General features: G+C 41.4%; 1 protein-coding gene across 3 annotated transcripts in view; it reads right to left on the reverse strand.

The window, feature by feature from the left end:
- INTS6 (integrator complex subunit 6) overlaps positions 1 to 10,253 on the reverse strand; it is a 93,831-nt gene extending 83,578 nt beyond the window's left edge. For 2 of the 3 annotated variants that reach the window (XM_056126089.1, XM_056126088.1), the window contains exons 1-3: positions 10,105 to 10,253; positions 9,644 to 9,721; positions 8,611 to 8,760 (exon numbers count right to left, since the gene is read on the reverse strand). In XM_056126089.1, the coding sequence (XP_055982064.1) occupies positions 8,611 to 8,760; positions 9,644 to 9,721; positions 10,105 to 10,215 (339 nt within the window). In that variant the 5' untranslated portion in view covers positions 10,216 to 10,253. Of the gene's footprint in view, positions 1 to 8,610; positions 8,761 to 9,643; positions 9,722 to 10,104 lie in introns of those variants that run through there. The other variant, XM_056126091.1, reaches the window with a different exon arrangement.
- Between the last annotated feature and the right edge of the window lie 15,060 nt (positions 10,254 to 25,313).

Raw genomic sequence — 25,313 nt, forward strand, 5'->3', positions numbered from 1 at the left:
TCCTGCTCTACAGTTTAATACATAAATACTGACATTCTCTGACATAAAGATGAAATCAAATACTTTTTGAACAGGAATAATGTTAAGAGCTGAAGACATAGAACAGATAATAGGGAACTTGCCTTGCATATGGCTGACCTGGGTTCAAAAACCCACAACCCACATGGTCCCCCTGCCCCCAAGTGCCACCAGAAGCACAGAGTCAGAAGTAAGCCCTGAGCAGTGTCAGGTATGGTGAAAAACAAATATTAAAAAGTAGAATATATACTACTTTCACATTTTGTATACTTAAGATTCTGTTCCCTGTCCCTGTCCTCCCGTTGTTCATCGATTTTCTTGAGCGGCCCAGTAACGTCTCTATTTTGAGACTTGCTGTTACTGTGTTTGGCACGGGTAGTTTGTCAGGCTTTGCCACGCAGGTGAGATACTCTCGGTAGCTTGCCGGGCTCTCCAAGAGGGGCGGAGGAATCGAACCCGGCTCGACCGGGCTGGGTGCGCGCAAGGCAAACGCCCTACCGCTGTGCTATTGCTCCAGTCCAAGATTCTGTTCAATAATTTCTAATTAAGAATGCAATGATATGCTTAAGATATTTTCATGCAATGGGTCACAAAATTTTAATTCACTTTGAATTCTGAATAGATTACATAAAATTATTACCAAAAACTTGAACTAGTGATTTCAAAGAAAACAGAACCGGGACCTTGAATTTTTTTCCTTTAAACTACCACCTTTACTTTTCAAAGTAATATTCAGGGCCTAAGGAGGTAGCTCAAAGGTCAGAGCACAAGTTTTGTATAAGAGTGCCCTATGCTCAGTCCCTGCCACTGCAGGATCCTCCAAGGACCTCCAAGACTAACTCCCTAACCAACTCCCAAGCACTGCTGGGTGTGGCTCAAAATCCAAATAAAACTGATGCTCAAAAGAAAATAAATCACTCATTTTTTTGCACCTTTGAGCTCAAAGAACTCTTATTAAAAACTTTCTCCTCGATTTACCCAAGGAATATACCGAAGGTCCTTTCCTGTTAAAGCTCAATCGAAACGCAAGAGGGGGAGCTCCCTTACTTAAAGAATCCTAAACCAAGTACTTCGTCGTCACATGAGGGTTCCTTTTCTAACTTCTATTTCTGCAAAGAATGACCATGAACTGTGTATATTTAGTTAACATTTAAACCTTTCAAAAAAAATTAAAAATCTGTATTTCATCCCAGGCTTTCCAAATGTCATAAGGACAACTCTGGTCAAGTTACAGTATTTACTTTTCACACTGGCTTCCCTAGGAAGCAAAGTTCAAGGAAAAATATACTCAAATGCTAAATAGATTTCAAAGCACATACTAAAGATAGCTTTTAACTATCAGTAGTAGTTCTTTGTCATCATAATTTCAAGTTTAAAAAATGAAAAGTGAACAATTATTGAATCAACTATGGAACGCATATACAATGGAATACTACTACTCAACTATAAAATGAAAGCAGGCAATCTGGGCTCACGTATCATGCTGAGTGAAGTTAGGACAGATAACAGAATGATATCCCTAATACATGTGGTATATATTTTTTAAAAAGCTAAGACAATAACAAATGCCCAAAGGCAACAGAAACTAAGAACTGATCTTTAGTAGAATTCATGGAGTAGAGAGGACAGAAACACTAATATAATGGTGGAGGGAAATGTGTGTTACGAGACTGTTTTATACATGAAACCCTACCTTTAACAATACTGTAAATCACAGTGCCTAAAGTCTAAAAAAGTAAAAGCAAAAACAGAAATCTGAGAGCAAATAATATGGGAGAAACTACAACATATCTATAGAACATGTCATAATTTTAAAGCTACATCTAAATATACCATCCCATTTCAACTTCTCATTGATTCTGCAAGGAAACAAAGGCTTCGTTAACAGCAACTTAATGAAGTTGCTTCGATACGAAGCAAAATTAAGTGTGATAATGTCACTGCCCGCCATTACATAAGCTGAATGTCAAGGAACTTTCATTAAATTTAAATTTCAACAATTACTGAAAATAATCAGTTCAGGGACTTGTGGGGCCGGAACAATAGTACAAGCAGAGGTAGGGTGCTTGCCTTGCACGGGGCCTACCCAGGTTCAATCCCCAGCAACCCATACCCCCAAGTACCTACAGTAGTAATTACTGAGTGCAGAGAGCCAGGAGTAATCCTTGAGCATCACCAGGTATAGCCCAAAAACCAAAACAAAGTTCAGGGTTTTCTCAGGCAAGTCTTTCCATTAGGGAAATGATAGTCCTCAAAAAATAGTGTAAAGAAACACAAAAGAATGAAGTTTGGGGGCTGGAGCAATAGCACAGCAGGTAGGACGTTTGCCTTGCACACAGCTGATCGGGGCTTGATTCCCAGGATCCCATATGGTTGCCTGAGCACCACCAGGGGTAATTCCTGAGTGCAGAACCAGAAGTAACCCCTGTGCATCGCTGGGTGTGACCCAAAAAAGAAAAAAAAATGAAGTTTGGGGGTGGGAGATACACACAAAAGAATGGCGCTTGGGGTTGGAATATACAGCTCATATATTCCATATATTCATATAGAATACATGTTTAGAACAGGCATGACCCCCAGTTTCCAGTACCACATGCTCCTGATTACCCTGAGCACCACAGGACTTAAAAATCTCTGGATGTGGCCCCTCTGAAAAAAAAAATCTTTTTTCTAACTTTTTAGGCTGCTTTTTAGGTTTGATTGTTCCAGCCCTCTTGGAGCCCGGCAAGCTACCGAGAGTATCTCCCACACACGGCAAAGCCTGGCAAGTTATCCGTGACGTATTCAATATGCCAAACACGTAACAATAAATCTCACAATGGAGACATTACTGGGCCCACTCGAACAAATCAAAATAGGAGGACAGTGCTTTCAAACATTTTCTACTTTTTATCTTCACAGAAAGATTTTTAAAATGAAGATAGATGTATCTTAATATGACAAGAAAGTGACTTACATGGAATAAAGACTTAATGTTAAGAACAAAAACTAAAATTCCGAAAAGAAAATGTAGGGGGAAAGCTTCACTGTCAGTGGAGTCAACAATGATTTTTTAACTATGATGCCAGAAATACAAAAGAAAATAGATAAACTGGACCCCCTAAAAATTAAAATGTATCGGAACCCATTTTCAATAAAGTATAAAGGTGTAGCAAGTGGAAAATATTTACAAATCACATGTCTGATTAAATTATTAAGTATTTTGACTACTGATTCCTAAAAACATTTTTAAAGTGCGGCCCCTCAGAAGTGTGAGACCCTGGGTTTAGTGACTGGCGCGCGCACACACACAAAATTACGAATGAATGAAAAACCAAAATTATTCCAAAGTCAATATAAAAATGACAAACCAGCATGTGAACAGATGCTTAGCATAAATGAGTTAGGTAAAATGCAAATAAACCAGTGAAACATCACCTCACACACATCAGGAAAGCTTATAGCAGAAGAACAAAGTAAAGTGCCAGCTAGAATGTGGATAAATTACCAATTACCAATTCACTTATGCACCATTAGTGAAAATTATGGTGGCTCGACTACCATGGAAAAATATATGGCCGCTGCTCAAAAGTTTAAAAATAAAACTACCATTATGACCCGGCGATTCCACTTCTGAATATCAAAAGACTTGAAAGGATATTTTAATGTATTTGTGTTCCATGCTCATAGAAACAATATTAATGGCTATGAGAACAAAAACTAAAATTTTTGTTTTTGTGGGTAAGCAAAAAAAAAAAAAACACGTCAACGGATAAGCAAATTGTGGTCTGAAGAAGCTACCCACAGGTGAACAGATAAGCAAAATGTGTTTATATGCAACAAAACAGTATTCAGCTTTAAAAAGAATGTCTTGTCACATGCTGAACATGAATCTCAGAGACACTATGTTGAGAGAAATGTCAGTTACAAAAGACGAGTATTATATTATTTATATCTGGAGAAGTCAAATCTGACTAGAAAAGTCAAGTTCAGAGATGTAAAGTAGACCAATGAAGAGGAAGAAAGAAAAGAGAAAATGAGAAGAACTATTTAATAGGAAGTTTGTCTTGTAAGATGCAAAGTTCTGGAGGTTGCATTAACAATGTGAATATACTTATCAACACTGAACTATACACTGAAAAATTATTAGTCAACTTAGTTGGGGTTTTTCATCATCATTTAAAATCCAGGGAAAAGCTCAAGAACTTAAAAATATACAAAATTTATTACTGCATTCATTGCTCATACTGCGAACAGGCTGTGTGTTATTCAAGTGTCTACTTTCTCTTAAAAATATGTGTAGATCGATTAATAGCAATTATTGTTAATATGTCTATTGAAAGTCCAAGAGAAATAAAAAGTCAAACTGAGAACCAAATTTCTAAGTTTTCATTACTTCACCTTCAATATGAAATAGACATGCTTCTATTTTATACTATTTGAGTACTTCATGTATAAACTGCTGAGAGGGAAGAGATTAAAGAAAAAACAGTTAATTGTAGAATACTACCTATAGGGCAGAAGCAATAGTACAGAGGTTAGGGTGTTTGCCTTGGACACAGGTTTGATCCCTGGCATACCATATAGAAACCCACAGCCACCAGGAGTAATTCCTGAGAGCAGAGCAAGGAGTAACCAGAGCATCACTGTTGGATATAGCCCCAAAACAAACAACAACAAAAAAGAATACTACCTAAATTATCTGTTAAATTTACAAAGAGCACTTTATGCTGAGGAATAAAATTGGTTTAAACTGTTTTCCCCCAAGGTTCATTCAATATGCATCTTAGAAAAATCACAATTTTTCAATGCAGCAAACACCAGTGAAAATCCTTTAAAACTTATACACACGTATCCTTTTAGATATTGGTGGTCAAGTATCGTTTTCAATAAGGTCAGGCTCAATCTAACACAAATGTATAGTTAAAACTAACATACTGGATAGTTCGTATGTAAAGCCAATTCAGTGAGAAAAATGAATTTCAGGCCAGAATAATATTTGGCAGCTAAACTAACTGAAAACTAACTTTCAAATAACAATGCTGACAATAAAAAATGAAATTAGTCCTCATATGAAACTTTAGTTAAACCTAGAAAATTGTATACATCCTAAACTTTAAGACACATTCATTTTCAGTGGCTTTCTAAATGTCACAATTGTCTGGAATTCTGACAACCACATGTGAAAAAAAATATACATCAAATTTGGTTACAGGGGCCAGCCAGAGCAATACTACAGTAGATAGAGAGGGCTTGCCTTGCACACTGCCGACTTAAGATTCAATCCCTGGCACCCCATAGGATCCTCTGAGTCCACCCACCAGGAATGATCCCCGAGTGTAGAGCCAGAAGTCCTGAGCACTACAGGGTGTGCCGTCCCTCAAAGAAAAAATTGGCTGCAATAAGCAACTAATAAGATGTTCCTATAATTAAGATTTACTGACCAGAAGTTCCATGATTGCAGAAATATAAGTAAATGATAATTGACTATTAAAGTATTGTTATTAAATAAGAACTTCTAATGCACAGAATTTTCTAGTGGGATCTCACAACGCTTAGGAAATCATTCAACAGAAATCATTCTTATCATCTACTCTAGCCTACTGATGCATATAGTCTATTGGTAACCTAGCAATTATTTCAAAGATGTTTTATTTAAGTATTAATCACCCTTGGATTTGGTTCTAGAAAATCACAAGTGCAGTACAAGAGGAAAGTATGGGAGGTGTGTATTTATATTATACATACACAGATACAAACCCATATTTAGTTTAGAAAAATTGAAATATGATTTTAAATGCTTGATATGCATTCTTTCATCTAGCTCATCTTTTCACATTTCCTTCAGCTGAGTTATGTATAAGTGTTTAGTATGTGGACTCCACAGTCTAATCTAAAGCATGGAAAGAAATTTGTTATTTATGTAAAAAACTAAAGTTACAGAATAAAGGTAGCCCAAAGAAAATGGGCAGATACAAAGTATTCTTATAAAAAAAAAGTGAACTGTATTTAATAATACTTAAAACCTCCAAAATTCCTGATAATCGATCCTATCTATAAATAAAAAATATGTAATACTCAAATGAAAAAAAATGCAAGTCATTATGAAAATATCTTCTGCAAAGTTGTCTTCTAACTAAACAATCACTTTCATTTGCAAACAGTAGCTTCCTACATTATCCTAGTGCTACTTTCCATTTTGATGTCAATTCAGAATCTGCGCATTACTATTCCTTGCATCCATGCTCGTTCATCAAAGTAACTGAGAAGCATCATGCCCCTCCTCCTGTTGAATATATCCTAACATACACAGCATTTATATCCCCAGATTTTTCTCTTTGCCAAAATAGTAATACAACAGGAACGCCTTTAATATCAAAACTTTTCTAAGTTTTACACATAAAAACTTGTGTTCTCTGGTGGAAAAGGGAAACTTGGAAAAGGAAAACACACATTTATATTACAAATGTCTTGTCTAACCACAACAATCAGTTTTTTGGACAAAAGTACCCCAAGACTATATATAATTCTTCATGGGGGTGGGGGGAAGTTAGGGGCACATGGAGCAGTGCTCAGGGCTTATTCCTGGCTGTGTTCAGGGATCACTTCTGGTGGTGCTCAAGGGACGCACTGCTAGGGATAGAATCAGGCTCCTAAACCATGTCAACAGTGCACACAGCATGTGCTTTTAGCCCCTATACGATTATTTCCAGCCATCTAAAATTATTTTGAACAGATGGTAGAAGGTAAATGTATCTAAACACCTTTCCTATTATGAAATGTGATTGAGAAAACAAGCTCTACTATACACTGAAAACCTGCCAAGTAGGGATAACTAGGTATTGGCAAGTTTCATTCAAATATGTCCTTTAACTCAAAGTATGGATGAAACCTTCAGCAACAGAAGACTGTACAGCACTGCACATACAAATAAATAAGAAAAAGAAATCCAGTTTTACAGAAACTGAGTAAGTTCATGGCAAATCTGCCTAAATTACTAAACTGCAAAACAAAGCAGTACTGAGGGGAAACATAAGAGTAATGTGGTAAGAAAATACACTTACTTAAATGGAAGTGCAATTTGGTAAAAATAGAAACAAAGTGACTTGAAACTGCAACTTAAGAAACAAAGTGGCTGAATTGCAACTTATACTTTAAATTCTATAGGACTAAATTTGACCATTTCCAAAGCTTATGTGAACAGCCATCTTTAAACAAAATTTTTAAAAAGAACTGAATTCCAATTCTTTTTGTTTTGTTCTTGGGACACAACAGTGGTGCTCAGGACTTAAGCTTGCCTCTCTACTCAGGGATCACTCCTGGAAATGATGGCTGGGCTCTGTGAACTACAGAGGGTGCCAGGGATATAACTGTGTTAGCCTTGTGCAAGGCCAGCACACTATCACTCTTGCCCCTGAATTTCAACTGCTATAAAGCATACATAAGTTGCACAGGAAGAAGTTTCCTAAAATCTGAAAAATTTATGAAAACATCTTTTGGAAAATTTTTGAACTAAAAACAAAATGGTATACCTTAAATGCATCGTTGTATAATAGCACTCTGCACTACAAATTAATAATTCCTTGGATTTGATGTTCTTTTTGTTATACACTATACTTTCTTCAGTAGGTTTTATTTTCTAAGCCATCAGTCTCCCATAAAATAGGGGAAATTGGGGCTGGAGTGATAGCACAGCGGGTGTTTTCCTTGTACATAGCCAACCCTGGGTTCGATTCCCAGCATCCCTTATGGTCCCCCCCAGCACTACCAGAAGTAATTCCTGAGTGCATGAGCCGGGAGTAACCCCTGTGCATTGCCAGGTGTGATCCAAAAAAAAAAAAAAGAAAAAAAAAGGGGGGGGAATAGATCATCTTACATTGCTCTATAATGAAATATTATGGGGCTTAAGCTATTATCTCATATGCAAATACAATAAAAGCAAGTGTAATCATGGAACTGATTCAGGACAGGTTTTTTTTTTTTATATTTCAAACAGATTCTTTTCCAAGGGTTTGGAATTCTAAAATGGGAAGAAATCTAAAACTGAATCTAACAGTTCAAGAATGACTTCAGAATTCTGTCTACATAGTTGCCTACTTGTTTCAAAAGCTCAGAAATCTTAATGTACTCAGCCAGTGCCTGCACTCCAATAAAAAATGTTACCTATGTCATTTACACATTATGGCTGAATCAAACCAATGCAACAATTTCTCTAAAATTTTCACTAATATCAAAATGAAAACCCTAATCAACTAGTGTCTGTCACTGCAATAGTTGGACAACTCCCTGTGGGTGAACTACCAGAGAAATTATGTGTGGTGAAACAGGGTACTTTTCTACCTGTATGTCCTAAACTTCAAGGAAACTTAAAGGGAAAAATCAAATTCATGTCATCCTTACAGTACATAAATGACTGATTCTGAATACAAACCATTTTAAGGGGGGAAAAAAAAAAGCTATAAACCATACACGGTATGGTCAATTTCACTTTTGTATTGTGTGCGTACGGTATTTTAATCTGAAATGTTTTGTACTTATATTTGTTTGGACTGGACTGTGTTTTTTCCACAAAAGAAAAATCAGGTTTGTTTTCCACCTTAATATTCAACCTACCTGCCCATAGTTGTCTATGCCAGTTACTAATCTATTTAAATTTAATAAATCAAAAGCTGTCCTTAGGGATTGGCCAAGAGTCGTAAGTCCTTCAGCCTGAAGGTTTTTCAATTCATTCATAAACGTTGCATGATTTTCTTTCCATCCAGCCTGGGGGGGAAAAAAACAAAATGAAAACTTTTTTTTTCATCAAAATTTCATAGCGTTGCATGAAGGGCAGCCGATGAAACATTGCTCTTTCACCAAGCAGCTGCTTCTCTCTACAGCAGGGGTTGAAGAACGTGGTCACACCAGATCACTTGCTGGGCAAACTTGCTTGGCTCTACCCCGAGAACAGCCTGAGCACTGGGGAGGGCCACTGCACTGGGTCTCTTGGGTGGGGAAAAAAAAAAAAAAAAACACAACCCTAAACCCAAAGCGATCACGGGGGTTGATGCCAGGGCCCGGGGGTGCAAGCAGAAAGTGAGGGCGACTTCTGAAGTTCATGTGGCGCTGGCCGGCCAGGTCCGCGGCCCTGGCAGGAGGCCTCGGGGACCCAGAGCCCGCAGCCCTCCCCCCCCTTGCTCCCAAAGCCCCAACCCTGCACCCGGCCAGGGCCCCCAGGGAGCCGGGGCGGCCCCCCGTCCCCCTCTTTAATGCAAGCCGGGGCTCGGCGCGGGCGGTGGGGGCCCCCGCTGTCACTCGGGCGAAGTTGAATAAATATCCCCCACAGTTCATTGCTGCCGCTCACGCCGCCGAGGGGAAATGTCGGCCATGTTGCTCGCCGCGCCGCCGCGCCGCCGCCGCCGCCGGGTCGGGCCGGGGAGGGGGACGGAGATGGCCCCGCGGCCGCGCGCCGCGCCGGGCCGCTCGGCGGCGGGGGCGAGGGCGGGGGCGGCGGGGGAGCCGCGCGCGCGGCGCCGGGCGCCGGGCGGGCGGGCGGGTGGGGGAGGGGAGCATAATGAAGGGGGAACGGGGAGGGGGGGGTGGGGAGCGGGGAGGGCGCGCGAGGCCGGGCGCAGGGCCGGGCCGCCGGGAGGGCGCGGGCGGTTACCTTGATGGCATAGGGCGGCTCTTCGAAAGTCACCAGCATATACCTGTCGCCGCGGCTCGCCGGGTCCCGGGCACGGAGCTGCGGGAGAGCGGGAGGGGAGCACACGGGCGCGAGGTTACGCGGCGGCCCCGCCGCAACCACCACCCGCCACCCCCACCGCCCCAGTGCCGCACACGCCGCCCCCCCCCCCACCAGCACCCCCACCCCCACCCCGATCGGTCCTCCACGCCCGCCCCAGGCCGGGGCCCGAGCCCGGCCGGCAGGCAGCGCCCGCCCGCGCGGTGGGGGAGGGGGTCCCCAGCCCCGCAGCTCCCGCAGTCAGGTCCCCGACACCTCCGCCGCGCCCCCCCACCCCGGCCGCCCTCGCTCCCTCCCCCACCCCCCCATCTCCTCCCCAGGCCGCCCCCGCCGCCCGCGGGCCGCCGGGCCGGGGTCGCCGCCCGGGCTCGGTCAGTCGGTACCTTCATGAAGGTCTCTACCGCGCCTTTGGCCGTGTCCAGGTAGGTGGTGCCCAGATGGCTGCGCTGGTTCATAGAGGCAGACGTGTCTATCAGGAACAGTAAGATGGGCATAGTGCTGGCCGGGGACACCGGGGCCCGCGGTGGTGGAGAAAAAGAGGAGACGGTAGCGGCGGAGGCGCCGGCGGCGGCGGCGGCGGCGACCGCCGCTACGCGGGGCGGGGGAGCGCGGCCCCCGAGAGGAAAACACCGTCTGGTCTTCCCTCCGGCGGCGGCGGGGAGTTGCTCCCCCGATAGTTGAGAGGAAACTCCCCAGACCCGGTCCTCCCCGTCGTACCCCCGCCTCCGCCTCCTCCTCCTGCCGGCCGGCCCGCTGAGGCGGGCGCCCGGCCGTCTGTCGGTCGGTCCGTCCCCCCCGCCTCGGGGGTCCCGTCCCCGCTCCCGGTCCCTGTGTGTGTCCCCGCGGGAGACGGGCCCGGCTCCCCACCCCACCCCCGGTGCAGGGAGTGGGGGCCTGGGAGCTGGCGAAGAGGGGAGTGGGCTGAGGGGAGATGGGCCCTGGGGCTGTTGGGAGAAGTTTCAGGGACTCCCTCCGCACCCCGGCGGTGTCACCACTTTCCCAGCCCCTCTCGCTACTGAAGCGCTTTTCTCTCGCACACTCCGGTTTTAACTCGGGCAGGGGCTGCGGGAGCGCCGCCCCCCGACACGTCCTCCCGCCACGTGACGCGCCGCCCCGCCGCGCCATTGGCTCGCCCGCCGCCTGGCATTAGCATATTCAAACAGCGCCCGGGCGGGGGCAGCCGGTCGAGCGGCTCCGGGCCCCGGGAGGGAGCACGCGCGGAGGCGGGGCCGGCGGGGGCGCGCGAGCGCGAGCGCGAGCGCGCGGGGCGAGCGGGAGGGCCGGGCGGGCGGCCGGCGCGGAGGCGGGCTCCGGGAAGGGGCGGGGCCGGCTCGCGGAAGGCCTGCGGGGCGGGGGGGCCGCGTCGACGCGCGCCGGGCGACGGCGGCGGCTGTGAGTCTGCGCGCCAGGCCGCCGGCCTCTCCTTGGCTCCTTGGAGGTGATAGGGGTCGGGGGAAGGGAAGTGGGAGCTGGACCCCGGCTCCCCTTCCGAGGGCGCTGTGGCGTGCCCCTGGCCGGTGGGCGAGCGAGGAGAGGCCGAGGCGAGCCCGGGGCTAGCGCGAGGGCCTGGCCGCGGGTCGCTCGCTCGCTTGCTCGCTCTCTCGCTCCTTCCCTCTCGCTCGGCGCAGGGCCGCGCTCGCCGGAGGAGGTGCCCGGGGCTTCGCCGGGCCGGCCCCACGCGGGCGGACCCGGGCGGGGGAGGGGAAGCGAGAGGTTGTTTATGACCCGGGACTAATCTCCGCGCCACTCACACCGGGGAGCGGCGACTCGGGGACCAGCCCGGCTGGTGGCTCGCCTCGCCTCGACCTGAAACGAGGGCTGGACCCGAAGCCCTCTCGGCTTGGCCGACCTCCCCCGCCCCCTTCCCCGGAGGGAGCAACCCCCCCCCCCCCCACACACACACACACACACTTTCCCCAGCTCTGCCCTAAAAGGGCATGAGGGAGGCACCGCCAGCCGCGAAGGCAAGCAAGCAGTTCGTGGCCCCCCCTTTTTTTTTTTTAATATCAGTCCCCAGGTGAAAAGAACCACCAAGAAAGAGAACGAGTCTTCCCCCACACACACACACACACATCCCGGTGCCCTGGTGCAGACCGGAACCCCCTCTTCTCTCTCGTGGCCGACGAGAGACACGTCAGTTTGCCAGGCCGACAGAATGGGCTCCCCCATAATCTAGGCTGGCCTGCCCCCTGTTTGCGCCAGCACCGCGCCCCCCCCTCCCCCATGCCACCGCCGCACACTCTTTGCAAACTCGCTTCAAACAAGCCCCTGCCCAAGGCCCCTGGTAACGTAGCTTTTTCCGAATGTTCAAATAGGACCGTTTCCTAGTGAATAAATCAATCAATAAATAGGTGCTGGAAAAGCCAGACGTCTGCGTTACAGGTCGACTTTAAGCCCTTTGGAGACAAGCTTGTATGTACGGGAACTCCTGGCCTGGCAGTGTTGACCCCCTTCAGTCCCCAGAGTTCTTTATTTTTCTGTTGATCATTTAAATCTTTGTTGCTAAAAGCACAAAAATATTCGTGCTTTGTGGGACTTTTTTTTTTTTTTTACAAATCTTGAGGATCAGAGATTGGACTTTTCTTAAATTTTTAAGCAACTTTTGAATTTTGTGGATTTAGGGTTATTTCATTAAATGTGCTGTTCTGTGATTGTGTTACATAAAAGTGAGGTTTTTTTTTCATTATCTCTCTTGACACTTGTGCTATGAAATAAGATGGAATCTGTTTTGCTTGCAGTGTTTGCTGAGGACCTACTGTAGGTTAGGTACTGTGGGGGTTTTGCTTTTTAATTTGCTTTCCCTCCCTTCAAAGAGCTTATGGTTTTTCTAGAAAAGTATTGTGGACACACATTATCCACTGCAAGGTAGAAAGTGATTAGATGTTAAATAATTCAGAGAAAAATCGTCTTCAGGTGATGAAAACATTTTTTTAAAGTCAGTTAAGCAGTTTTTCGCAAGCTGAGATCCCAGAGCGCTTTGATACTTGAAAATAATTATTTTCATCTTCATGACTGTACAATTTTTTTAATTAAAATTTTTTTCAAAGTGAAAATTTGTAACGTAATTCAGAGTGACTCTTAGTTTCCTGTATACTGATTTAAAAGCTGCAGTGCAGACCCTCTGCCTGTCCAGAAATGTAGCCTCTAAAGTCAAGAGCTCAGGTTTGTGGAACACTACTAAAGTATTGGTAGGATTGGGGTTTATAGATAAAGATAGAAGTTGCAGGTGGTGAAAAAAGTTATAAACGTTAAAAACACAGTGAAGGAATAAAATTAGTACAGCATTGCCAAGTGGCTTCCTAGGAAAAAGTAAAGGTCAACTGGCACCAGATACTTGAAGAATGGTATTAGATCCAAAAGGGTAACACGGGCCTAAACAGCAGATTTTGTTCCAGGCCCAGGATTTTTTCAGGCCTTTTTGAAATTGGCATTAATAATGGCGTCATCTGTTGGAGTTATTTGAAGTTCCAGTGGAACCACCATGACTCGCTCTTCCCTAACTCTGCAGTAGGCAGGTTGTTGATAGTAGGGTTTGTTGATAGTAGGGTCAGAAGTGGAGGTCGACCGTAGAGCCAGAATTAAATACAAAGTTGAGGAGAGCCAAGTCCAGTGAGCCAGCCCAGAGCATTTAAGCAGAACCCAAGCTTTTGATGGCACATGAGATCAAAGGTCAGGTTTCTAGTTCAGAAACCCAGAAGAGCTGGAAGGCAAAGCCCTGGGGCAGAACTGGAAAGAAATCAGGACAGCCAGCAAATCAAGAGGCAGGCAGAAACTGGGAAGCATTGAGTAGTGGTCCCTAGACAAAATTGTGAAATAGGCCAAGTGTATTCTTAGTGACTGGTTGACAATTAAGCTGTTGGTTGTAATGGCTTAGGGCAGTGTTCTGGGCCAGGAAATGCACATCCGCATCGCCCATTTAACCTGAATATTAGAATAAATGTACCAAAGTCACAACCACAAAGGAAAGTGATGCTGTATAACTGGGATGGGCGATGGTCATTAAATTTTTTTCTAAAGCTCTTAAGGGGTCTAGGGATGTAACTCAGTAGTGGGGTGCATGCTTCATAGTCTGAGGCTCTGAATTAATCCTCTTACTACACACAAAAATAAAAACTTTTAACTCGTCAGATGAATTTTAAATATTAAGAACTTTATAGCTCTTAAAGAATAACATACTAGTAGCACTGTAGCACTGTCCTGCCATTGTTCATCGATTTGCTCGAGCAGGCACCAGTAACGTCTCACATCAAATTGTGAGACTTGTTACTGTTTTTGGCATATCAAATACGTCACGAGGAGCTGGCCAGGCTTTGCCGTGCAGGCGAGATACTCTCAGTAGCTTGCCGAGCTCTCTCTGTGAGGGGCGGAGGAATCGAACCCAGGTCGACCAAGTGCAAGGCAAGCTGTGCTATCGCTCCAGCCCAACATACTAGTACTGAAAGTAATTTTAAAAATCCATTTACCCTTAGTTTTTAAAAGAATGTCTAAGGTCTGCAATCTACTGGAGGAAACTATAAATGGGACACCAATATTTGTAGGAGTTCATTTAAATCGCTTGTATTCCACAACAACAAAAAAGCCCTGCCAGAGACTGCCACTGTTCCCCTCACTGAGTTTAGGAATTAAAGTAAGCAAGAGATGAGAAAATCTTGCCTTCTTCAGTGCCTGTGATTCTCAAAAGTGTCTCAAAAGATTCTGCTATGTACAGGCTTTTTCCCCTAAAACACAGCTCCTAAATGCAAGCCAACTATTTCATCAGACTCCACTGAAGAAATTATGAGTTCTTGCAATGCTAGAGGGAAAACTAGTCAGATTAGTGTGTGCTAAAACCCTATGCTTCTGCAGTCTAGGAGATTAGGGAAGATTTTTCAGGGAGGGCACTGGTCAGAAGTATGTCGGAGAAAATTTGATCTTTACTGCTGTCTTTAAAGAGCTCTTGCCTAAATGCATTGGTTCCATTTTAAAAAGATATGAATAAATTATATGAAACCCTCTGGTAGAATGATGACTCTGGTTTAAATAATAACCCAAATTGTTGAGTTGGAGCTATTCTAACCTAGTTAAGAACTGATGAATTTGATTCTTTTGTAGGAGCCAGCCAGAGCCTCTTTAAATTATTGTAAACCAATTAAGGAGAATAACACAGTTTAAAAATAATTATGTGCCAGTAACTTGGCTCTTGGTATCTGAATGTGCCATCTGAACAAAATAATCAGATAAACCTAGTGTTCTTCATATATGACCTAACACAGTTTGGGGTTTTTTTTTCTGTTTGTTTCCACTATCTTATCATTTTCTCCGCTCTCTGGTTTATTTTTTTGAGACCTCAGTACTCATTGATATTGAGAGACTGAAAGCAAAAACATAAAACATAAAGGAATGACATTAAGAAATATGTGTGAAGCTAATAATGTATTCCAATCATATATGGTATATTTAAAATTAACTTTTTACCCCAATATAGCCATGGGAAGGGGGTAATACTGTTATGGATTACTATTCAGAGGGAGTTATATCTGGTCAACAAGCGGTTTAGTATCAGTTCTAAAACTGAACATGTCTAGACTGAAAATTGAAACTACGGTGGAACACTTTTCTCTAACAATGCAGGAATCCAATTAATATTAACAATGCAGTAATTCAACTAATATTAATTGCACTTATTATGTGACCAGAATTATGGTAAGCCATAGAAAGTTTGTAATCGATGGAAAGATGAAAGACAAACATTATGAGAATGCGTCATGGTAAATCATCTGACTCCATCATGTAAATAAATCTGTCTTAGAGAATTGTTTTGGAACATGCAAATATAAAAATAAGTATAAAATATAAAACTATCAATATTGTCATCAACCCTGAGACAAAAAGTTCTTAGAAATGTCATTTAACTTCTGTGAGGAGAAAAAAAGTTGCTCATTTGCTTATATCACAGTGCTTTATTATCAACTAGACAAATAAGGATTTCCTCAATGGGGTAGAAAGCAGTAGATCTGGACTGTGTGGAACTATAGTAGTTAAGACTGCAATAATATGAAGGGTTTCGTGTGCCAAACTAAGACATTTTGAATTGTTCTTTGTTTGATAACAATTTTTAACAAAGACTCTGATAGAGTATAAAAATAATTTCATACTTCCCATAACAATGGGAAGATGGATTAGAATTGGAATACAGTGAGGAAGGAGACCGTTTAATAATCTCTACATTAATCCATGGAACAAATATGAATCACTAATGAAATGGCAACAAAAGGTTTATAAAAGACATCAGGTTGATAGATAGGACTTGTTGAAGAAGAGGTTAGGTGCAGACAGAATCTGATATTGTGGCAACTATAAGTTACTGGCAACTATAAATTCTAATAACTGATAGTATTTATTAAATCACTTGCTCCACAAGTATTTATTGAATCTCTACTACTGTCTTCAGGAGTTTGGAATTTAGCAGTTGAGTAGAATGGAGTCCATCACCTACCCTTACAAAGTTTACATTTCTGTGGGAGAGGGAGACAATAAGCAAGATCAATTATATGTGTATTCACTCTAAGGAGAAAATGATTAAGCAGAATAAGGAAATAGTGTCACAAAAAGAGGGTTTTTGTTTTAGATATGAGAACAGGGAAAGCTTTATTGAGAAGCAGACAATTGAGTAGAGACCTGAAAGAAGTGGCAGAGCTATGCAGGTATCTAGAGGAGCGCTGATTTTAGCCAGTTGCTTCACTGTCCCTTAGTAAAACATTTGTGAAGTCTGATCTATATAAAGTCTTATTTGTTAGTAAGTATTCTGTGATGATACATACCACCCATCTTTCACTTTATCATCAGAGAATATATTTCAAGATCTCCCCAATGGATTCCTGAAACTGATTGTACTGAAAACCATATGTGCTTGATTTTTTTCTATATATAAATAACCTAGTAAAATTCAGCCTATAAATTAGCATCATGTGGTCTTGGTAACACTTAGATTGTAATTAAATTGTAATTATATTAAATATAAGTCAATTGATAAAACAGTTATACTATAATTTTAAGTTATGTGAGTGTAGACTTTGACTCAAAATATCTTACTGTGTTTTTATCGTACTGCAGTTGATCATAGGTAACTGAAACCACAGAAAGTGAAACTTCAAATAAAGAGGGACTAGTGTTCATATTTTAACTAGGGACACCTTAAGTTGAAGGCACTGGGATCAAACCTGCCAGTCAATTATAAACATGTTTTTAAGATCATGTTTGACCCACTATGTGTTTTGGATCCTTTGTATCATGAACTCTACTATAGCAGCTCAGCCTGATATAATACTAATGTCATAATGTCCCTGAAATCTACCACCATGCCCAAATTTACTCCAGAATAAAAAGTTTCATATAATAATCCAATAGCTAATAAAATAAATGTAAAATAAGGGAACAAGAAGTTAGGCCAAACCCTAAAAATGTACTGTAATGATTATTCTAATGAAGCTTTAATCCTGAGCATTTTCAAGGAAGTCACAAAGGATCTGAGATTATACAAGAAAATTTTATGATAATTTTCCTAAGCAATAGCACTTTAATATTTCTTCTGACTATTAAACACTTCAAATATGTTATCTTAGTTATTGAATATAGGTGTTGTAAGCTCTGAAAGAACTGATGTGATTTTTGGCATTAGAAAGTGTAAGGCCTGGTAGAGGAAATCAAGATACATACTACTTACTACTAGGCAGGATATAATCAATGCCAAAAGTTAAATGCAAATTTACTCCTAATTGAAGCAAAAAATATTATTCAGACTCTAGGGAACTAGAATAAGCAATCAAATATACACATTTTTCTTCAAAGCTTTACAATTTTCTACTTTTTTAATATAAAAGTACTTGTCAGGGCCCAGGATGTGACTCAGCAATAGAGTACATTCCTTGTATCTGTGTGGCCCGAGCTTTTATATTTGCTTGTGTTTTGTTTTGGGGCTATACCTGGCAGTGCTTAGGGATTACTCCTGGCTCTGCAGTCTGGAATGACTCCTTGCAGACTCAAGGATGATGTGGGTTGCCAGGGATCGAACCCAGGTCAGCCACATGCATAGCAAATGCCCTACCCACTGTCCTATCACTGGTAGTGAGCCCTGTGTACTGCCAGTGTGACCCAAAAACCAAACCAAAAAATAAATAAGAGATCCTTGCAAGCAGGTTGTCAACTCTAGGAGATTCAACATTCTTCTAATTTTTCAGAGCTCTGAATCAAGAATATGATGGAAAGTAACCAGCTTAGGCCAAATGTTATTTACATCAAGAAGACAAGCATTTCGTTGCCTACTTGTGCCAGACACCTGTAAGCAAGTTCTTGTTTATAAAAGGAAGTGGAGGCCAAGTTATATTAACAGCGTCCAAGGTCACAAAGCAGAAGAGAACTAGAACCAGGATCCAAATTCAGAGGCACATAATGTTGGACAAGTTTGACAGGAGTTATCCTTGACTCACGCATGGAGCTAGGGCTTGGTGACAGGGTTCCATTACCTGTGAAAACTGTAGGAACTATCTCCAATACCTGGCAAGAAAACAAGGCAGAGCTCTGAACACGGAGTGGTATGACAGGAAGACAATCAAACATAAAAGAGGAATTTGTCCTTGAAAACAATATGAAAAGGATAAAACACTGAGAATTTCTAGGATGTTAGAATATTATTTTATTATTCAATTCACTAGTTTCTAAAGACCCATGTTCTGAGGTAATTGGATAAAATAGTTTAATATCTTATAATGTTTATCATTGATGATGGTCACATAGGAACTCTTATGACATCCAGTTAATTTGCCATGTTAATTGATGTTTTTCATTCACTCCTTAAAACATGCCCACATTACAAAATGTGCCTAAAACAAGAAGAATTCCCTTCTTTATAGTAGCTAACAACTGCTTCCACCATAGTTCACACTGTGGAGTCAGATGTATTCTTGCCAAGGCCCATTTTATCACTTGAACCACCGAAAACATCTAGGAAAAGAAAAATTCTGTGTATATTTTGCATTTAAAAGCATATGTGCCTCATTTTTAAAAATTGCCTTGCTTTAATTGATCTTTTCAGTCTACCAATCAGTGCTGAATAGGTGAGTTTTTACGATATTATGCATTTTTATTACACTGTAATGCTTCATTCTTTCCAAAAAAGCAAAATCTATTTAGATAAGCAGAATCAAGACTAGAGTTTATGGAGTGAGTCCATTCAATAGCCTTATGTGAAACCCTATTTTTTTAATAGTGGCTAATTCTACCTGGTTCCCTATAATCTTAGGATTAGTTTTATTTATGTATCAAATATTGTATTGTGGACAGTTAGGACTAACTAGTATTCATGAGATTAACAGGAATTCTACATATTTAAACTAGGTTCTTCAATGTGAGTCAATATGTATATGTAGCATTTTAATAATTCTATAAAGAATTTAGAAATAGTGTAGATTTTTTGCATTAAAAAATTAACAGGATTAGGCTTGAAAATTGCCCAGAGTAAAATTATGTTGAAATAAAATTAAGGGAAATCTTTAAATAGACCCAAGGTTGTTTCTGCTTTGTGATATATAACCAAGGGTCTTGAAGCACTTTTATATTAGATCATTAACCACTCCGATACCTTTGAACCAAATTACTGTCCTATTTTTCACCAGCTGGGTTGCCTCCTCACAGACACTGACTGAAAGGTCAGTATTTCCTTTGCAACTAAATCAGTTGAGAGTAATATTCATCCCTGAATGAGAAACCTGAAAACCAAGCATTCTTTTAATCAGGTATATCAGAGGTAGGTGACAAGAGGCCTCGACTGTCCAGTCTTTAAGTTTTATAATGCTGTTAAGAAAATGAAGCTGCTGTCTGTTTTCTTGTTCGGCCGTTCTTAGTATGTGCCTCTCACACAGTTAGCTAATTCAACTCAAGTACTGCAGGCTTGCTTGAATAGAAGTAAGGGAAGAAGAAAAGAAAGCACACCAGCTAAGATGGCCTTTCTCAAAGAGATTTTTCTAGAACTGTATTTACTAATGTCCTCTTACATCGGGTTGGTCAACTGTCACGTGGTCACAAAATGTTTGTACATATTTGCAAAGGAAGCTAGAGAATGCCTGTATTTGGCTGGGTGTATCACCGCCTCCAACAAAACGGAGGCAGTTAGCAAAAAGAAGAGAAAAGAAAATGAGGAAATGGTTGTCAGGAGAAAAGCAACCTGCATCTTTCATCACTGCAGACATCTTGTCAAAATTAGAATGAATGTGTGATATCTAGGTTGTGGCTGCCACGTTGGAGATGAGTTTAAAAGAGATGAGGTTTTTGTTAGAAAGAAACTCAATGTTGGGACCAGTGAGCTCCATGCAGGAGCTCTAGGGGGCATCCCTGGCACTGCATAGTCCTCCAAGCATCACCAGAAGTAACCCTTGAGTACCGACCTGGGAGTAGCCTCTGAGTACAACTGAGTGTACCCCCTCTCCCTCACAAAAGCTAGGTATGATGTGTCCAATTTTTTCATAGTAATTATGAAGAGAATTTTTTTTCGTAAATGTAAAAATCCAGTGTATGGTGGGTGGGGATTTTGTGAGGGAACCTGAGAACATTGGTGGAGGGAAGTTGACAGTGGTGGTGGGATTGAATAACTTTGTAAATCATGGTGCCTTAATAAAAAATTGTTTTAAAAATTTTAAAGAAATTAGAAAAAAATTCACTGTAGCAAAATTTTATAACTTTTATACATCTAAATACTAGACAAGTACATGGCTCTGAATCTTCAAATTAGAGCTTTACAATCACCGTGTTTCTTCTGCTTGATTTTGTTTTGAAGCCACACCCAGCGGTGCCCAGGGGTTACTTCTGGCTCTGCACTCACTACTTAACCCTGGCAGTGCCAAGAGGACCATATGGAATGCCAGAGATTGAACTCAAGTCGGCCATGTGCAAGGCAAATATCCTACCTACTGTTTTATTTATATTTGTTGTCAATAAATCCTTTCTCTTTCTTTAAATTATTTTCTTTAGTTTAATTCTCCCTCTTCCAGTTTCATGTCAAAACCCTCAACCCCAATCCTAGTACTTCTGTCAACATCATTTCATTGGTAACATTCTCATTGCAGGAAGTCAAAAACAGTTGTTAAGGAAAATTTGTTTCGGTAAAGCAATATCAATATTGAAAATATCTTCTCAGTATAGGGGCCACAGAGATAATTCTGGGACTCTTGCTTTATATTTCACTGACCCCAGTTTGGACCCAGGAGCCACATATGATCCCCTGAGCACTGCCAGGAATGATCCCCTGAGCACAGAGCTAGGAATAAGTCCCTAAATGACATCAGGTATGTCCCTACCACCCCACATTTTTTTTGCATAACTGTAATTAATTACATTTTCCCTTTAATCCATTCCATATTTTTCATATAATATCTAAGTTGAAGTAGGCATCATTTATTCTCACTGTGCATGAAAGGAGGTGTTTTATACTTTACTGTTTTTATTTTTATACATAATTCTGAAAACTTATAGCCACTTAATAGTTTGCTCTTTTTCCACAGATTGGGCTGATAATGAAACTCTCCTGGAAGAAAGCCAACAAAATTTCCAGTTGTACCTTCATAAAAAGGATCTGGAAATGCTAGCAATGCCCTATTCTCTTAGCCATCCTTAACCTTTATTCAAGGAAAGAGAAGAGGAAGTAAAAATATTTGTCATCGTAAATTTTTTTAAACACTTAAAATGTACACTCATGTTATGGATGAACTACTTTTAAAAATATGTTCTTTAGTTTCTTTAGTTTCAGCTTTAGTTTCTCAGATATAAAATTATTTCAAGGCTATTTCAATAAATATAATGTTAAACTACTAAAACGTTATTTGAGTTGCTTTTATTTTTTTCTCTTATTTCAACACTTTGCTATAACAGAGTATGTAAGTTTATCATTTTACAGCTTTCAACATTCTTATTTTATATGTCTACATCATTATTAAATTGTTATAATAATAAAAGTTCTAAGTATTCAATCCTCAGGGATATCAAGGTATCTCATCTGCTGCTCTGGCAGCTTGTTGCAAAGCAGATACACAATAGATCATAGACATAAGAACATTATTACCTGGTTGTTGATAACGCCTAAGATATTTAAGACTAGTAGGCTATTTTAATAAGTGAACGAAACGTGTGGGGGGGTGAGGGGTAGTCCTAGCACATTTATTTTAGGATACATCTTCCCCCCCTTAGGAAATGTCTTATATTGACTATTTTTCCTCCTCAAGTAGACGTTGTCCTCAGACACAGCTCAAAGCATTGTTGCAATGTCCTTTGCAAAGCAGTTACTTAAAAATGAGTTGAAATTCGACATTTCAGTTTTTCATGATAGTTGAGTTGCGTGGTGACCTTGGAGATTTAGCTCCAAATATGCAAAGTCTAAGAAAAATGGAAGTAGCATAGTTTAGAAAACACAAAACTCCCAAATTTATTTTTGCTCTTCTAAATATTTTTTACTTGTTATTTTTTCTATGTGAAAGAGTTGGTGCTGGTAAAAGGACAACAGGCATTTGCCTAATGGGCTGAAGTTTGACAGCCAAAAATAAACACAGGGGATAGAAGTCATGACTTTCAAATGCATGACTTTGAAATTTGGCCCAAATTGAGCTCATTTACCTTTGAACCATTAAGAAAAAAAAAAAAAAGATTTGCTAGGTAGATTGGTAAACAGTCAAGTTTATCTTACTTAATGAATGTGAAACTACCCAAGATCCTTTTCGGGAGAGGGAGCACATCCTGCTGTGCTCAGGGCTTACTCCTGGCTCTGTGCTTAGGGATCACTCTTACTTGGTAGTGTTCAGAGAACCATATGGGATGTCAGGGATTAAGCCCAAATTGGTTATATGCAATCCCTAAGTGCTGTACTATGGTTATGGCCCATATCCAAAATTCTTTTGGTTCAGAATTGTTTATTTACAAATCCACCCACTCTGACAACAGGACTACAGTTATCAAGGGTGGGAAAAGAGAAGGAAGGAATCCTGCGGACAGAGGAATGACAGAGGAATATTGGCAAGTTGACAGTGGATATACTGTGGTAACGTTGCACCCCTAAAACTTAGGAACATTTTCTCATTTGTAAACTGATGTTACCTCAATCAGTTAAATGTCTGTCTGTATATATGCATACATATATAAAAATTATTGACAGATACTAAAAATAATTTGCTCCTTATCTTAAAATTACCTCATTTTTATAACCTGGTTCCTTTATAACCTGGCAGTTGTGATGCTATTTTGAAATTTATTAATGTTATAAGAAGTCATACATTTATTACAGTTATGAGATAGATCATGAATTGGATACATATAGATTATTTGTATGCATGTGTGTATTTTTATACAAACTTGTCCCCTGATGAGTCCCACCTGGAAACATTTACTTGAGATGTCTGGTAAAATATGAGGGCATTTTTGGCTTCTCAGTGATGGAAGGGATAGCGGCAGGTGACCGACTGCCATTCAGAGCTAGGAGTTAGGGTATGAAACATCCTGCTGTGGTGCTGTCACCCTGGAGAATCATGAGACCTGGCTGTTATAAGGAAGTGAAGTATAGAGGCAGAGGAGTGTAGAGTCTCGGCAGGTACTCGGAAGGAAGCCACACAGCTGCAATTTGAACCTTCTTTCTTACTGTGTAGCCTTGGGCATGCTAAGTGATAGAGGGACTGGAGAGGTAGTACAGTGGGTAGGGTGCTTGCCTTGCTTGCAGCCAAATGGGCTTGGTCCCCTGCATCTCGCATGACCCCCCAAGCACCACCAGGATTAATTCCTGAGAGCAGAGCCAGAAGTCAGTCCTGAGCATCACTGGATGGGACCTAGAAACCAGAAAATAAATAAAACAAAATACCTGAATCAGTTGGCAAATAGTAAACTCTCAACATTGGCTGTTGCTATTACAAGTTCATTCAGTTATCGCATTGTAGTTAGTAAGAATTGGTGAGAGGGGGGCTGGAGCAATAGCACAGTGGGTAGGGCATTTGTCTTGCACAAGGCCAACCCGGGTTTGATTCCCAACATACCATATGGTCCCCTGAGCACCACCAGGGGTAATTCCTGAGTGCAGAACCAAGAGTAACCCCCGTGCATCGCCAGGTGTGACCCAAAAGGCAAATAAATAAAAATCGGTGAGAGGATGTACAAACGTATTTTGTTGTTTTTGTTGTTTGAGCCACATCTGGCACTGCTTAGGGCTTAAATCCTAGCTCTGTTCTCAGGGATTACTCCTGGGAGGCCTGAGGTACCATGTAGGATGCCAGGAATCAAACCCACATTGGCTGCTTATAAAGTGGCCTTACCTGCAGTATTATCACTCCAATCCCCAATACATTTTTTTTTGAAACCTGAAGCATTTAAAATTTTAAAAACTTCAGGTTAGAGTCCATTTAGTATTAGAAAACAGCTTGACACTGACAATCAGAATATAAATATTGGATGGAAGGGCTGGAGCAATAGCACAGCGGGTAATGCACTTGCCTTGCATGCAGCCAGCCCAGGTTCGATCCCCAGCATCCCATATGGTCCCCTGAGCACCGCCAGGAGTGATTCCTGAGTGCAGAGCCAGGAGTAACCCCTGAAGCATCGCCAGGTGTGACCCAAAAAGCATATATATATATACATAATATATATATATATATGATGGTCAATATATATATGAAAAGTGCTTATTGTCACTTATCAGGGAAATCAAAATCAAAATGATAGTTAGGTATCATCTCACACCACTGAAAAGACGTATACCAAGAACTCAGGAAACAACACTGGTAGGAATGTGATTTTTTTTTTTAAAAAAAGGAACCTTTATCCATAACTGGTGGGAATGTTGTATGGTTTAGTCCATGTAGAAAACTGGAGATTTCTCAAACAACTGAGAATAGAGATCCCATATTAACTAACAATGTCAGTTCTACTTATTTACATCTTTCCCCAAATAGAAACATTCAAAAAATACATAAATTCACACACACACATATAGATATATGTGTAGGTATATAGATATATTGATATCCACAACTGTGTTCATTGCAGCCCTTAGTACAGTAGCCAGGATGTGGAAAAAACTCAACTATCGAACATTAGATGAATGGATCACAGAGTTGTAGTAGTAGGTACACAATAGAAGAAAAGATGAAATCATAAAGTTTGCTGCAACCTGAACAAAACTGGAGGATATCATATTAAGTGAAGTCAGTAGAGAGGAAAAAGAACAAATAAGGGATTAGTAATACCACTTATCATGCTATACAGACCAATCAGATGAGGGAATGGAAGGTATCAAGTGAAGGCAAACCCTTGACCCTGGATTACAGAAATAAGAATGCCAAAGAAAGGGAGTAGTGGGGGATACGGGATGGGAGATGAGGCAGACTGCATTGGTCTAGGGCCTTGGACATTTCAGTGTTTTAGAAATGAGATAACTATATATATCAAGACAATGAGAACGAGGGGCTGAAGACACATTATAGTAGTTAGGGCACTTGCCTTGTGCATGACTGACCTGGTTTTGATCCCTGGCATCCCGGATGGTCCCCCAAATCTGTCAAGAGTAATTCCTGTGTGCAGAACCGGGAGTTAG

This window comes from Sorex fumeus, unplaced genomic scaffold, assembly GCF_029834395.1.
Source record: "Sorex fumeus unplaced genomic scaffold, SorFum_2.1 ptg000061l, whole genome shotgun sequence".
Classification (NCBI taxonomy): Eukaryota; Metazoa; Chordata; class Mammalia; order Eulipotyphla; family Soricidae; genus Sorex; species Sorex fumeus.